The following is a 15469-nucleotide window of genomic DNA, read 5'->3' as shown; positions in this document are numbered from 1 at the left end:
TATGGGAAAGAATATTTAGGTTGGACAGCAACAGGGTACATAAAAGGAAGAATCGGTGCCTCTTTCCAAAGGCACCATTAAGTAAATGCAAGGACGAGCTGGGGGGAGAGGGAGTCTTCACAAATTATATATAAAGAATGTTTACTGAGAATATAAAAATGATACTTGTGATTCAAGAATAAGAAAAAATGTAACTTTTAAAGAAGATAAAAGATTTAAATTGATACAAGATTTGAATCAAACAAGATGCATGAATAGCCAATGTAAAAGGCCTATAAAAGGGCCTTGTAGCACTCTAGCTCAGTAGCTAAATCCTCATCTTGCAAGTGCCAGCATCCCATATGGGCACTGGTTCGCATCCTCAATGCTCCATTTCCCATCCAGCTCCCTGGAAAAGCACTCAAAGACAGCCCAAAGCTTTAGGACCCTGCACCTGCATGGGAGACCCAGAAGAAACTCCTGGCTCCTGGCTTCGGGTCAGCTGCACCACAGCCATTGAGGCCATTTGAGCAGTGAAGCAGCAGATAGAAGATCTTCCTGTCTCTCCTTCTCTTTATAAATCTGCCTTTCCAATAAAAATGAATACATCTTTAAAAAAAAAAAAAAGCACCCATGAAAAATACCCAGCATCCTTAGTCATGAGAGAAATTCTACTTACAACCACAGTGAGGTTCCTCTGATAGCAATAAGGACAGCTGCCTTCCAGAAAGTTCAAGGTGCCAAGTGCTGGGCACCCTGGGCCTCTTAACCTATGCTTGTAGAAATTGGAAATGGAAAACACTTGGGGAGACAATTGGCCGTGGAGGACCTAGTGTGTGTCACTCCATGAGGTGACCAGAGAAGTCAGATGTGCAGAGTCTGGGACGGGACACAGGGAGGAGCTGTGGATGTTTAGTGGATGCAGAGTTTGGGTTTGGGGAGGTGAAGATCGCTCTGGAGACAGATGGTGGCAGTGGTTGTACCTCAGTGTGAATCTGCTTGATGCCTCAGAACTACACACTTTAGATAGTAAAGATGGTAAATATCAAGTGTATTTTACCAACATTTTTTCAAAAAGTGTTTTTTTACAACCTGGTCATCAGGGACCAGACTCTGTACTGTGTGCCCTCTCTAGGTTATTTGATGTCACTCCTTCCAAAAAGATGTTGTTCATTTGCCTCCTTTACAGAGGAAATCGAGATGAGAATGATTCAGGCGCAGGTTCAGTCGAAGCCTGTTAGACCTCCAAGAGCCCCCACCTTGTCACCGCATCCTTGTCTGCCAGGACGCACTCTAGTCATAACCTCACCTGCACCCTGTTCCCTTTCCACAGGCACAGCAGGCATCTACCAGGGAGCCAATGGACTGACCAATGCGGCCGGATTCGGGAGCGTGCACCAGGTAGACGGAGTCCCTGCTGTCGCTTTCTCACCTCTGTCCTTAGAGGTTCCCCTGGAGAAGAGCACCCCAAGAGCACCCAGGCATGCATGATCCCCCACCTTCACCCAGAAGCTCAGCCCTTTGATGCCTGGAGGTGGGAGCCTGCAGGCAAAGACACTGGCATGATGCAGTGTCCAAGATGTCAGGGAATCAGTGTTGGACCCTGACCGGAGCCCATAACATCCAGACAGCCATTGGCTTTTTTTTGTTTTTGAAAGACCCAGTGTACAAAGAGTGCAGTCTGGCATGCACTGGTTCACTCCCCAAACTGCTGCAGGGCTGGAGTTAAGCCAATCAGCAGCCTGGAGCCTCCCTGTAGTCTCCCATCTCTGGGCGCAGGAGGCCCAAGGACACAGGCTTGTCTGCTGATTTCCCAAGCACATTAGCAGGGAACTGGGTTGGAAATGGAGCAGCCGGCTCTTGAACTACCATCCATATGGGATGCCAGCGCTACAGGTGAAGGCCACGCCCACTTATACCATGGTGCCGGTCCCAACCCATTGACTGTTGAATCTGCACCATAGAAAGGCCAATAAATGCATTCCTTTACCAAATCGAGGGCCAAGGAGGGCCAAGGAGGACAGCTTGCTCATCTCTACTGCCTGATACACAGTATAAGTGCTCATTAGATGCTGTAAAGATGAGTGCTGGTGATGGTTTGGGTTCTCTTGGCTTCGCCTGGAGATTGAATTCAGAATCAACCTCCTCCAGCTGTGTGGGAACTCCATATCTTTGCTGCAAACCTAAGCTGCTTTTCTGAAACAAAAAGGGAACATGCTTTCAAGCTAGTGATGACCCAGGATCAGCATTGTGGTGTAACACATTAGGTTGCCTCCTGCAGTGTTGGCATTTCATATGGGCACCAGTTCAAGTCCTGGCTCCTCCACTTCCCACCCAGATTCCTGCTGAAGCATCTGGGAAAGCAGTGAAAGATGGCTGCTTGGCTTCTTGTCACCCACATGGGAGACCCCGACGGAGTTCCTGGCTCCTTGACGTTGACCTTGACCTGGTCCAGCTCTAATCATTGTGACCATTTGGGGAATGAATTACTGGATGAAAGATCTGTCTCTTCCTCTCCTGTGTTAACTCTGCCTCTCAAATGATAAATTGTTTTTTTTTAAAAGATTTATTTTTTATTATTTTGTTTATTGGAAAGGCGGATATACAGAGAGGAGAGACAGAGAGGAAGATCTTCCGTCCGATGATTCACTCCCCAAATGAGCTCAACAACCGATGCTATGCCGATCCGAAGCCAGGAGCCTCTTCCTGGTCTCCCACGCGGATGCAGGGTCCCAAAGCTTTGGGCCATCCTCGACTGCTTTCCCAGGCCACAGGCGGGGAGCTGGAAGGGAAGCGGGGCTGCTGGGATAGAACCGGCGCCCATATGGGATCCCAGGCGTGCAAGGCGAGGACCTTAACCACTTGCACCACCACGCCGGGCCCTGTTTTTTTTTTTTTTCAAAAAAAAACTAGCCAGGTGGGCTTTAGGGATGTTTATCATATTTAAATATTAGGAGCATATAATTTTTTCTTCAATGCACCCAAGAATATAAATATAATTTAAACTTGGAAAATACAGAAAGTATTTTTACCTGTTCACTTCCAGTGTACTATGTACACATACTATTTGTAAATCCAATAGTACTTTGTAATGTCCAGTACTTAACTCTGAGACTCTGCCCCTGTTTCACCCTTAGAACATATTAAAAACACAGACTCCCTAGAAATGGATTCAGTGATTGAGGTTGGGCTTTGGAAGCTACACTTCCCCTGAGCTCTCTGGGGGATGAGAAGCACTGGGGTGTGTGAATCAGTATCCCCTGTGGGAGCTAGCTTGATCAAAGGCAGTTGGCATCTATTGATTTGATCCCCATGACTCCTTCATAGAACATTCTAGACCTCTAATGCAGTGCCAGTGGGGCTGTCTTTGCACCAACCTGTGCCATAAACATAGACTATCATGTCATCTCATGGGATTTTGTGGGTGTGGTCTTTATTCATTCCTTGGTTCATTCACTCGTCCAATACTTGTGGAGTTACTGTGTATGCCAGACATTGTTCTAGGGCTAGGACTATGACAGTAACCAGGACAAATGCTGTCACATCCATGTCCCTCGGGGTTATCTGCTGGCACTCATCTGCCAGGATCTACATGCCTGGGCCTGGGTTTTCCTTGGAACCGAAAACAGACAGTACCAAGGAATCACAATCCACTGGGAGCAGTTCTCAAAGCCTGCAGTGAGGTTGTAGATGCCCGAGCTCCCTTGTGCCTTGAGGGTGGTAGCCCTGAGATGTGGTTTTCCACCATCCTGGCTGTTCCCTGCAGTCATTCAGGCCCAGTCTCCCACCTTGATGTACGGAAGTCCCTGGGTTGTCTCTTCTCTTCATCCCTTCACTCTTCCCACTCCCCTCCTGACCCACACCTGGTACCTACCCTTGAATCCTTATCTCAGAATCTGCTTCTGGAAAGCTGCAGTGGAGACAGTGCCGGCCCTGGGAGTAGGGGATGCGTTCTAGTGGAGGGGAGAGAGTGAAGGGGCATGCTGGGGTACAGCCCGGCCAGACGTCCCCACCCCTGCTCACCACCTGGATGTGTTCTCCCTTCCCAGGACTACCCTGCCTACCCCGGCTTCCCTCAGAGCCAGTACTCCCAGTATTATAGCTCGTCCTACAACCCTCCCTATGTCCCAGCCAGTGGCATCTGTCCTTCGCCCCTCTCCACGTCCACCTACGTCCTCCAGGAGGCATCGCACAGTGTCCCCAGCCAGAGCTCTGAGTCACTCGCGGGTAAGTACAGTCACTGTCATGTGGTTGTTCACAGCCACGGGCACAACTTGGATGGGAAGGTTGGGCTGGAATGTGGGATGCCATTGTAATTAACTGGCTACCCATGGGCTGAACGCATCCCTCAGACATGTTTTGGTGTGTGTGTGTGTAAGTGTGATTGCGTATGTGTTTGAAAGTCAGACAGCTTTACCTGTCACTTCTCAGCCTTTTGGCTAAGATAAGTATGAGCAATTTTACCTAAAAGTTCTTATTTCTCTCTTCTCCTGAAAGATTTGGCCTCTATAGCCGTATTCCCAATGGACAACACTTGGTGGAAGCCAAGTGTGTCTGACCCACATAGAAAGGACACTCTTGATTCCACAGCCAGCCAGCCCCAGTTCATTAGCTGCCCTGCCATGACCTTGGATTTAGGAACCTTGCCCCCCACGCCAAAAAAAGGAAACTGGTGTTTGCTACCCATCCGTGATACACCAAGCATGTACACAGGGTCTTCACTAGCTGCTTATCTGTGTCCTTAAGCAACCAGTGACTATCAGGCACCTGCTGCTTCTCAGAGTCTCCTTAGTTTGGAAAATTGAAATGCAGCATAAACTTGATCTTTGCAGAGAATCATCATCACATAAATGCGTATTTGCTAACTGTAATAAGGAGAACTATAATTCTTACAACAACCGACTGTCATGGACAGCCAGAGTAAGTAAGTTGCTAATGACTGGTAGAGCTGAAATCCATCAACAGGGGCCTTCTCCTGCCTGACCTTACACAGCTGAGAATATGCTATCTGAAGCCCACTAGAATACAGCAGGGCAGAGGCTGTCCAAGTTGAGTCTCTCTAAGAGGGGATTTAGGTAGAGTGACTCAGGGGTCTAGAATCCTTAGCACTTTTAGAAAACCCTTATACTAGTTGAAATTCTGGCTTCTGCTTCAACTGCTAAGAAATGTATACAAACTAAGCAAAAACAGGATGGAGGACAGGAGATTTTAGACACGTGTACCCAAGATGTACAGGGGTTCCAGGCTGGGGTAACAGGTGTTCCAAGGGGCTGGGATGGTGATGTTTGGACTCTGTCTCCCTTCTCTCTGGCTCTGCTTCTTCCTGGGTTTACCAGCTGCCCAGAATTTAACCCTGCAGTAGATAGAGTTCTGTTTTCTGTCAATTTCTGCAAAAGCCCCAGTCCAAACTCCCATTGAGCTGGCTTGGATCACACGTTTAATCCCTGAACCAATCTCTGTGTCCAGATGGGCCAGTCGAGCTGGGGCTCATGCCCATGGCTAGAGCTGCAATTGGAGTCAACCTCACCCAAACCACATGACCCAACAGTGAGGGAGAAGTGATTCCACAGTGAAACCCACAGTGCTATGACCAGGAGATACAAGAAACGCTGGATGAGCAAGAACAACCGACATGCACAATCCAGTGTGAATCCCACCGAAGTCATGGGCAGCCAGTGACAGACTGCATGTTCTAGACCCTTTGCGATCACAGGAATCAATTACTACCTCCCTGTTCATCCCACTCAGCAACCTACAGGTGCACATGTTCATCCCCAAGTCTGCCACGCACACAGCCTGCCTCAGAGGCAGCAGTGCGGACTTACTCCATTGAGTAACACAGCAACAAAATGTCCTCATTTGTCTTCGTTCCTGACACCTGCTGAACTGTGGAAGCTAAGCTGGCATGATAGTATGTGGACATTTGGTAATAAATATTAGCTGGCTGATGGTTAGAACAGGACCAATGGGGAAGAGAGCCCCTTTGGTTCTCAGTGTAGTGCTTAAAAAAATACTTTATTTATTTTTCGTTGGAAAGTCAAATTTACAGAGAGAAGGAGAGACAGAAAGGAAGGTCTTCCATCTGCTGATTCACTCCCCAACTGGCTGTAATGGCCAGAGCCAAGCAGATCTAAAGCCGGGAACCTCCTCTAAGCCTGCCATGTGGATGCAGGGTCCCAAGGCTTTGGGCCATCATGCATTGCCTTCCCAGGCCACAAGCAAGGAGCTGGATGGGAAGAGGAGCAGCTGGCACATAAACCAGCACTCATATGGGATCCTGGCAATCGCAAGGCCAAGATTCAGCCACTGGGCCACCATGCCAGGCCCTTGGTGTAGCTCTTGATTTGAGCTCTTATGCACTCCCATCAGTAGAGCTGAGTTGATGACTCTTGGTCTGAGGACGAGTGAAGTTAACTGTTAAAGAAGTGGAGGATTAAGCCTTGAGTTGGGTCATGTGATCTTCCACAGACCGTGAAGTGAATGTGCAGTGCCTATTTAACGACTTCCAAATGGCTCCCTTTGAAAGCAAAAGGAGTTGAACAAACTTGTCTTGACCTATCTTGCTATTCAGAATGTGGCCTCCCCCAACTAGCTCCAGCAAAAGAGTAAAACGAAAACTGATGGGAAATTCAGACAAGCAGGTGGCTCCATGTCACTGGAGCTCCAGGTGAACTTCTCAGGAATTTGGGGCATGCGGGAAGGTCACCCTCACTGCCCGTCGGGAGCAAGCCGGAAGAACTCCCGAGTCTCTCTGGAATTTTGCTTTATTGTTTCCCGCTGTCCTTCATTCATCCCTGCCTCTCAGGTTCAGCAGTAAGTGACTGAGATGGTTTTTACTGTGTGTCTAACAAGCTCACATAAAAACTAATGACATAAAGAATTGTCAGCTATGGCCAAGGACTCTTCCGCCTGGTGTCCGTGATAAAAGGCACATGAGTGTGTGTGTGTGTGCACACACGTGTATATGTGTGCATGTACACACACACACACACACACACACACACACACACACACGCTCTTGTGACGTTTCCTGTAAAAGCTCCCTCCACGTCAGGAATTCCCTGGGCTGTCCTTGAGTGGCTGTTCTAAAGTTAGAGGCTCATGGTTCATGTGCTCCTCGCCCAGCGCTGCTCATCTGCTCCGCCCGAGGCAGCACCTTGATGTTCCTCCTCCCTCACCACCACCCCCAAACTGCCCTCCCCCGAGGACGTGCTCCCTGGACGTCAGGGTATGCCAATAGTCACACAGGACAACAGGATAGTTCCTTGATGTCCGGGGCAAAATGTGGACATTTGACTTGACTCAAGAGGAAAAGCGCATCGCAGTGATCCTGAAGGATGTTTTCTCTTTAAGTGTTTAAGGATGCTACAAAGTAATGAAAAGCCAGGGAATACAGGAGAATTTTTTAATCTCTTTCAAGAAAAGACTTCTCTCTCCCATGTGATGTAGCAAAGTCTAGCACAGTTGAAAGTATGTGTACCCTTTAATCCAAATCTCCTACCTCTAAAAACAAGTATAAGGACTTAAAAGAATAGTTAAAAGAATATTGTGGTGGGCCCAGTATGATAGCCTAATGGTTAGAGTCCTTGCCATGCATGTGCCAGAATCACATATGAGCTCCAGTTCGTATCCCGGCTGCTCCACTTCCCTCCCAGCTCCCTGCTTGTGGCCTGGGAAAGCAGTAGAGGATGGCCCAAACCCTTGGGACCCTGTATCCATTTGAAAGAGCCAGCAGAAGCTCCTGGTTCCTGGCTTCAGGTCTGCTCAACTCGAGCCATTACAGCCACTTGAGTAGCAAACCAGCCTGTCTCCTTCTCTCTGTAAATCTGACTTTCCAATTATAAATAAATAAATAAATAAAAACTTTAAAAAAGAAAGATAGTGTGGTATCCACAGAGCAGAAGACTGGAAGTAACATGGAAAAATGTTAATATCAACAGGGTTAAATAATTGATGATTCACCCACCCCTGGCACATACCATACAGCTGTTAGAGAGAAAGATGGGAAACAGGTGTTGCAAGTGTGGGTCACATCCCAGGACAGAGTCTCTGCATTGGGCTTCCGGCTCTGGCTCCTGTCTCCAGCTTCCTGCTAATGCGGCCCCTGGGAGGCAATGCTGATTAGTCAAGTAGATGTGTTTCTGCCAGGCACGTGGGAGGCCTAGGTTAAGTCCTGTCTCTACTGGCCGCTCAGGACATGTGGGGGGTGAACCAGTGGATGGGGGAGTGCTCTTGCTCTTTTTCTCTCTCTTAAGAAACTAACTTAAAAAAAAAAAGAAAAAGATTGATATATCTGATCTAACATGGATCTCTGTGCTGTTGCAGTAGGCGAGTAAGGAGCATGACATAAAGCCATGCACACGAAGTGAGCTGGAGTTCTTCAAAGTCTTAAGTATGGATAATACCTAACCTTGCGCTGGAGTTTTCTGGAAGGATGCAGAAACTGTTACTCTCTAGTCCTGTTCTCTAAGGAAAACTGGGGTTCCGAAGGGAAAGACTACCAGTCCACAGCAGACTCCTCCAGCGGCAGCAAATGCGCTTGCTTTCCAAGTGCAGACAGAACATTCGCCAGGAGACACTCAAGTTCAGGGCCGTAAAATGGGCTTCATACATTTGAAGGGAGCCAAGGCATACAGCGTATGCTCTCTGACAACAGTAGAACTAGTTTAGTATAAAAGGAAGACTTCTGGAAATTTCTCAACTATTAGGGAACTAAAAAGCAGACTTCTAAATAACCCATGGGTCAAAGACACAATCAAAGGAAAATTTAAAAAGTACTTTGAACTGAGTGAAAGTAAAACACAACATATCAAAATTTATGGAATGTCATTAAACAGTACTTATGGGGAAATTTATGGCACTAAATGCCTATATGAGGAAAGAAAAAAGGTTGCAAACCAAAGACCTTCCACCTTAACAAACTAGAAAAAAAGGCGGCAAATGAAACCCAAAATAGGGCCTGGTGCGATAGCGTAGTGGTTAAAGTCCTTTCACACTGGGATCCCTTATGGGTGTTGGTTCTAATCCTGGCTGCTCCACTTCCCATCCAACTCTCTGCTTGTGACCTAGTAAAGCAGGAAAAGACGGTCCAAACCACTGGGACCTTGCACCTGTGTGGGAGACCTGGAAGAGATTCCTGGATTCTAGCTTCTGACCGGCGCAGCACCGGCGGTTGAAGTCACTTGGGAAATGAATCATTAGATGGAAAATCTTTCTCTATGCCTCTCCTCCTCTCTGTATATCTGGCTTTGCAATAAAAACAAAATAAAATGTTTTTAAAAATTAAAGGGAGGAAGAAAAAGAGCCATGTAACCCCAAGAAAGGTTTTCAGAAATCGCTCTATCCTCTGCCCCTCCATGTGCGACCTTGGACTCCAGCTGTCCATTGTTGAAATATCAAGTTGGATAAGGGGCTGTCTTTTTGCGTTTGTGATGCTGTTTTGGCATCCCTGCTTTGTCAGCTCCTCTCGGCCTTATTTTAGGCCCTCTGTTAGGTAGCTGCCATTTGGCTGAGTTTCGGATCGTGTTTGCCATCACAACAAGCTAAGCCTCAGTTGCCTGGAGTCAGCAAGCGAATCAAGAGAAGCCATCTTGGCATTACCCGTCCACACCAGAGGATGGAGAAGTTCTTCCTCCACAAGACGGTCTTCGCTGGCCCAGTGTCTGGAAAAACCTCAGTGCACCTTCTGCAAATGCTGGGGGGCTGGGAAGCACCCCGCCAGCCTGGCAACTCCGGGTCCTGTCTCTTCTGTTTCCATCTTCAGTCTGCTAAGGAGTTTTAGAAATATTAAACAAGATTGGGGTCTCCTGAGATTTGGCGGGAAATGGCCCTTCCAGAACAGACAAAACTGAAACCATTGCCAAGTATTTTTACCCAAGGCCATTTCCCCTGGATGATCCAAGAGCTGGCGATTTGTGCACAGTCTGTGGGATGCATGTGGAGCGGAAGCAAGCAGCTGAGAGGTAGGGAAGTGCGGTGAGCATCCGCCAAGGTTCCACACTGATGTACAGGCGCAGATTGTGTGCCGTACCTACAGGCACGTGAGCAAATGAAGTCAACTTGCTAAGCCTGACTCCGTCGGCTTGCTGAGTCCCCCAGAAGCCCAGCAGTGATGAAGACCAAGAAGCAGAAGCCGTGTGGATAAACTTCTGGCCTCCATCATAGCCTGGCTTTAGCGCTGCTTGTGGTCCGAGTCCGGGGGCGGCTACTCTGCTGGGTTGTGGCTGTTGCACGATTGCCAAGGGTGTGAGCTTGGCAGCTCTTGGTGGGGCCACACCCAGGAACCCTACCTGCGGAACAGCAAATGTGTCCCCTCCTGCACTTTCCCCTCCCACTCAGCCACACAGGACTGCGGGTCCAGTCAAGCCAGGACGCGACTCACTGCCGAGGCCCCTGCTGTTTGGTTCCTGTCAGACAATCTCACTTAATTCTCAAATTGGCAAACCATCCAACTGGTGAAGCTTCTAGAACTCTTTTCTCATAGATAGTGGTACAAGCCATACAGGGACGAGAACCTGAGGAGCCTTCCACCACACACACCCACCACACACACCTCATTTACTTCTGGAGATCAGGGAGTCTCTTCAAGGTCCAAGAATTAATGCCCAGTTGCACATAAATCCCAATAGCAGGGCTGATGCTGTGGATCAACCCGCCATGTGAGGCGCTAATGTCCTGTATGAGAGCCGGTTCAAGTCCTAGCTGCTCTACTTCCAATCCAGCTTCCTGCTAATGTGCCTAGGAAAGCAGCAAAGAGTGGCTCAAATCCTTGGGCCCCTATTCATGCGGGAAACCCAGAAGAAGTTCCTGGCTTTAGGCCAGCCCAGCTCCAGCCATTGTAGCCGTTTGAGGAATGGACCAGTGGGTGGGTGGGAGATCTGTCCGTACGTTCACTTTCTGTTTCTGTAAAACATTTTGAAATAAATAAATCAGTGAATGAAAGAATACTAGGCAAAAATGAAATGAAAGATGAGTTTATTTTAGTGCAAAAAAAAAGTTGGAAACCTGTGCATAGTTTTTCCTAATGTGTGTTTTCCATGAACTCTTTGGAGGCCCCTGGTCAATATTGTCTTCCTTTGGTTAGTCCAGAGGTCCTCGGACCTGTGGGTATAGGGAGTTGTAAATGCAAAGCCACACTTGCTATCCCTGTTGCCCCTCATGTCAAGGCTGCCTGCTCCGTGTCCCCTCCCGTTAAAGCTGTCCCTGGTCAGTGCCACATAAAACAGCACGTTCCCAGCTCCTCACCCCAACTTATCAATTGTGGGTAACGGCTCCCTGCCAGATACCCCACGTGTCTGCTTGTTCGCTTATCTGATGTCTCTCCCCTCACCAGAATTTAAACTCTGGGAGAATGAGAACGCACCTCCCCGTGCCTGGAGCAGCACCTGCTTAGCAAATACTTGTTTGGTAGATGAAAGACACTGGCTAACATGAGTGGGCCTGTTAAGCGACTTTTGGGAGTGGGGAGTGGTTATTCTGTGTGACGAATCACCTTGGGTGCTACTTCCAAGTGACACACTGGCGTGATGATGCCACCCAGGGGGAGACGCCCAGCAAAGCTGCTCATCTGTCCCCTCCTTGCTTCTCCTACCCCCAGGTGAATACAACACACACAACGGACCTTCCCCAGCAGCCAAAGATGGAGACACAGACAAGCCGAACCGGGCCTCCGACGGGAAGCTCCGGGGCCGGTCTAAGAGGGGCAGTGACCCCTCCCCAACAGGGGACAGTGAGATCGAGGTACGTCAGCCAGTGTCATGCCTGGTAGGGTACAGAGCTCCCTCCAGGCATGCGGGGAAGTGGACCTTTGGGCTGCCCGGTCACAGTGACCAATAAAGGGAGGGAGTGGGGAGAGGCACTGCTACCTGAGCAGGTGGGGGAGGAAGCCCCCGGAGCTGTACCGAGCAGAGGTCTGGGGTGGAGTTGGAGGCACTTGGGTGGAGAGCAGGTGCCCACATGGACTGCTGCCCCCAGCACTCCCCGTGAAGTAGACAGGGCAGGGCATGTGCGTTTCTAAATTTTCCGTGTGCTGCAGAGGCTCCGGGCGGAGGAGCACACTCTGAGAACCCTGGTAATGAGCACATGGGAGGGCAGTGGCTTCAGCAGGGCCTGGGCATTCCTACTGGCAGCATCAGAGTGAGGTGGTTTTGTGACATGCAGGTCCCAGCCAGACCACCCGGAGAAACTCTGGGGAGAGGTAGGGATCGTTTTGGATTTTGTTAAGATTAATCAATTACTCGAGAGGAAGAAACAGAGATCAATCTTCCACCCAGTGGCACGCTACCCGAATGGCTGCAATGCCACGATCTGAACCAAGCTCCAGCTAGCAGCCAGGAACTCCATCATCCAGGTCTCCCCTCTGGGTGGCAGGGACCCCTGCTATGCATTAACAGGAAGCTGATCTGCAGCCAGGACTCAACCCCGCACTCGGATATGGGATGCTAGCATCAAACAGCAACGTAACCTACTGTGCCACAGCGCTGGCCCCTCATTTGATGTATTTGGGGTTCTGTGGGATGGGGATAATTTGCTAGGTTCCCCAGGTCACTGTCGTGTGACAGGTGACCCATCTGTCAGCTGGCTCAGGTGTGTGTGCTGTGATTCCAGATGACTCGGGTGGTGCTTGCCAGCCTGGGCTGCGCATGGTAGCCACATGCAGAGCCTGGCGATGATGATGTTCTCAAACCACACCCTAGGCTGATTCCATCAGATTCCCCATGTGCAGGGCTCCAGCATGAGCATTTGTAAAAGTCCCCAGACCATTCCAAATCCGCAGCCCAGGCTAAGAACCCCCGCTTTGGGGGATGCGCCCATCTTTATTATAACTAAAGCAAGTATAGGATGATTGGTCAGGATTGTAATTCATCCTCCTCTCTGCAAAACAAAACAGCATTGTGGGGGAGGGTATAACGGTACCCTGGGCAGCATGGATGCCAGAACAATGAATAGCTGGAAGTGACCTGCCGGGGGGCAGAAACCGACAGTCCCATGCAATGTTGTGTCCCACATAGTAACCAAAAGCACGGCCACAAACCCAGATACACTAAGAAATATCACCCTCGTCATTCCCTTAAAAACCAATGGGATTTTATCTCTGCAGCCTCTGTCTCATCGTTGGGGCTCTTCTGGAGTTGTGTGAGAATCCAGGGATTCAAGTGGTCTCAGAAAAAAGAGCTGTCGTGTCTGGTGAGGCTTGGCTGCTGTTCCTTCAATGGCTCATCAAAGTCTAGCCACTCTTGGGAGTTTCCTTGGCAAACGCTGGGCATAGGGATCCTTGCTGAGCCTAAGAACCTTCGAGGCTTAGCTACAATCCTTTGTTGAAAACAACAGAATTCAGCACTAGTTACTTAAGCAAAAAGGAACCTACTGGGAGAGAAGAGCATGGACCAGACATGATAAAACCCAGTTTAGAGAGACAAAAAGACAGGACTGGGAGATGGGACAGTGACCTTCAAGTGACTTGACCTTCAAGTGCCAGCCCTGGCCACAGAAAGAATCATATGTGATTCCAGAACTGCCTCACTCACTGTCAGACTCTAGGGAGATGGCATCCCATGGGCGTGGCTTGAGTATCCTGCTTACCTCTTGCTGGACATTTCCACTAAGACTGCACACAGAGAGGAAGGCAAGTCAGGATGCTCTTATCAAGAGACCTGAGGACGGATGCCAGGATGCCCAGACGATGAATGTCCAGGCACCTGCTGTCTAGCCTGGATCCGGCAGTGCGGCTGCAGCAGCTGCTTTTGGCCAGAGTCTCAGTCAGGATGAGCGTCACTCTGTCCTCTACATTTGCTCATTCTCCCGAGGGACATCAACAGCCGCTCCTTACCCCAGGCACCTGCAGGTACCTGCTGCAGAGCAGGTGTTCCCACTGCCCCGGGACCGTTCCTTACCCCAGGCACCTGCTGCAGAGCAGGTGTTCCCACTGCCCCGGGACCGTTCCTTACCCCAGGCACCTGCTGCAGAGCAGGTGTTCCCACTGCCCCGGGACTGTTCCTTACCCCAGGCACCTGCTGCAGAGCAGGTGTTCCCACTGCCCCGGGACTGTTCTCTCTTTTTGAGAGTCTGCTCTTGCATCACCCCTCACTCTTAAAGCCACTTACTTCCCTCATGGAGCAGGTGCTATACAGTCCCTTCAGTGGATTCAGGCTGTGGCTTGGAAGGCTAGGAGAGAACTAACTGGCTTCGGGTTGTGCTTGCTGACTGTCCTCCCAAATTCCTATAGATTTCTTACCAGCCTAGAGTTGCAAAACTATGGAAAACACAGAAAGTAGTAGTAATATTTCATTCGTGTTTAGGGATGTTACTATCCCCCATTCGGAGCTGGTGTTGTGGTTCAGTGGATAAAGTGGCCAGCTGCAAGGCAGGCATCCCATATGGGTGCCAGTTAGTGTCCTGGTTGCTCCACTTCCTATCCATCTCCCTGCTTACAGCCTGGGAAACACCACAGAAGATGGCTCAACCATTGGGGACCCTGCCACCCACATGGGAGACCCAGATGGTGCTCAGCACTGGCCATTGCGTCCATCTAGGTGGTAAACCAGCAGAAGGAATATCTATTTCTGTGTCTCCCTCCTCCCCCACTCTCTATAACTCATTCAAATAAATAGGTAATTAAAAATATATATATTCCCACTCGCCGGGATGCTATTCAGCCACCCAGTGTGACTTCTGCTTTTGGTAGGGAACGGTGAACATAAAGAGACATTTTCCCATTCAGCTGAGGAGATGGAGAGTTGTGGCATGGAAGTAAGGGCTTCTAGGTGAGACTGTTCTGGAAACATCTGCTCCATGGCAGAGTAAGGACCACTGGGCAAGAACAGTCGGAAAGGTGCGAGTCGTGTTTCACTCCCGTGCGTAATGTCAGCATGCAGGCCCTGCCTGGGTCCCACCTCTTCACTCTCCAGCCATCTTGCTGATGACAGAATCCCAAGAGGGAGGAGTTACATAGAAGTGGGGTAGCAGGGAACTCTGTGTACATTTTAGTTGAAATCCTGCAGCCGCAGGTGCCAGAAACCAACATGAGCTAGCTTAAGTGGAAAAGCAGAATTTGCTGTAAGAGCAGGGGCACATTGGTGCATCTCAGGACCCTGGGATCAGCAAGGGAGTCACAACAGTGAGGGTGCTGGAGCCCCCTAAAGCAGCAGTGCCCCTGCCAGGTCCCCGTGCACTGGCGAGTGGATACAGCTCTCCTCTGCATCTCCCCCACTACCCCAGCCTCTTTGCTTCCACCTGCACCCAAGGCCTGGCTCTTGCCTCCAGATCTCGTGACCAATGGGCCGCCAACAAACCTCAAGACAATGACTGTCTTTGTTGGCCCTGAATTTTAGCTCATGGAAAGATCCCTGACCCCACCTGTGGTTCAGAGGCCATTCTGGCCCAAACCGTGGTAGCCCAGGAAATGCTAGCTAGGAACCTGGGGCTGGGGCAGGGCTATGAGAAACAGGGAGAGGAGCAGTCCTCTTCCTCCGAGGGCATGGAATGGATGCTT

At 49.6% G+C, this 15469-nt stretch overlaps 1 protein-coding gene across 1 annotated transcript in view; it reads left to right on the top strand.

Annotated features, from left to right (window-relative positions):
- EYA2 (EYA transcriptional coactivator and phosphatase 2) overlaps window positions 1-15469 on the top strand; it is a 78663-nt gene that overhangs the window by 35523 nt on the left and 27671 nt on the right. The window contains exons 5-7 of the mRNA XM_040981229.1: window positions 1313-1380; window positions 4029-4206; window positions 11576-11718. Of these exons, the coding sequence (XP_040837163.1) occupies window positions 1313-1380; window positions 4029-4206; window positions 11576-11718 (389 nt within the window). The remainder of the gene's footprint in view (window positions 1-1312; window positions 1381-4028; window positions 4207-11575; window positions 11719-15469) is intronic.

This window comes from Ochotona curzoniae, unplaced genomic scaffold (assembly GCF_017591425.1).
Source record: "Ochotona curzoniae isolate NIBS_2020 unplaced genomic scaffold, NIBS_Ocur_1.0 contig_3520, whole genome shotgun sequence".
Taxonomy (NCBI): Eukaryota; Metazoa; Chordata; class Mammalia; order Lagomorpha; family Ochotonidae; genus Ochotona; species Ochotona curzoniae.
Note: the sequence above shows the minus strand (reverse complement) of the source record. Positions and strands in the feature narration are given on the sequence as shown.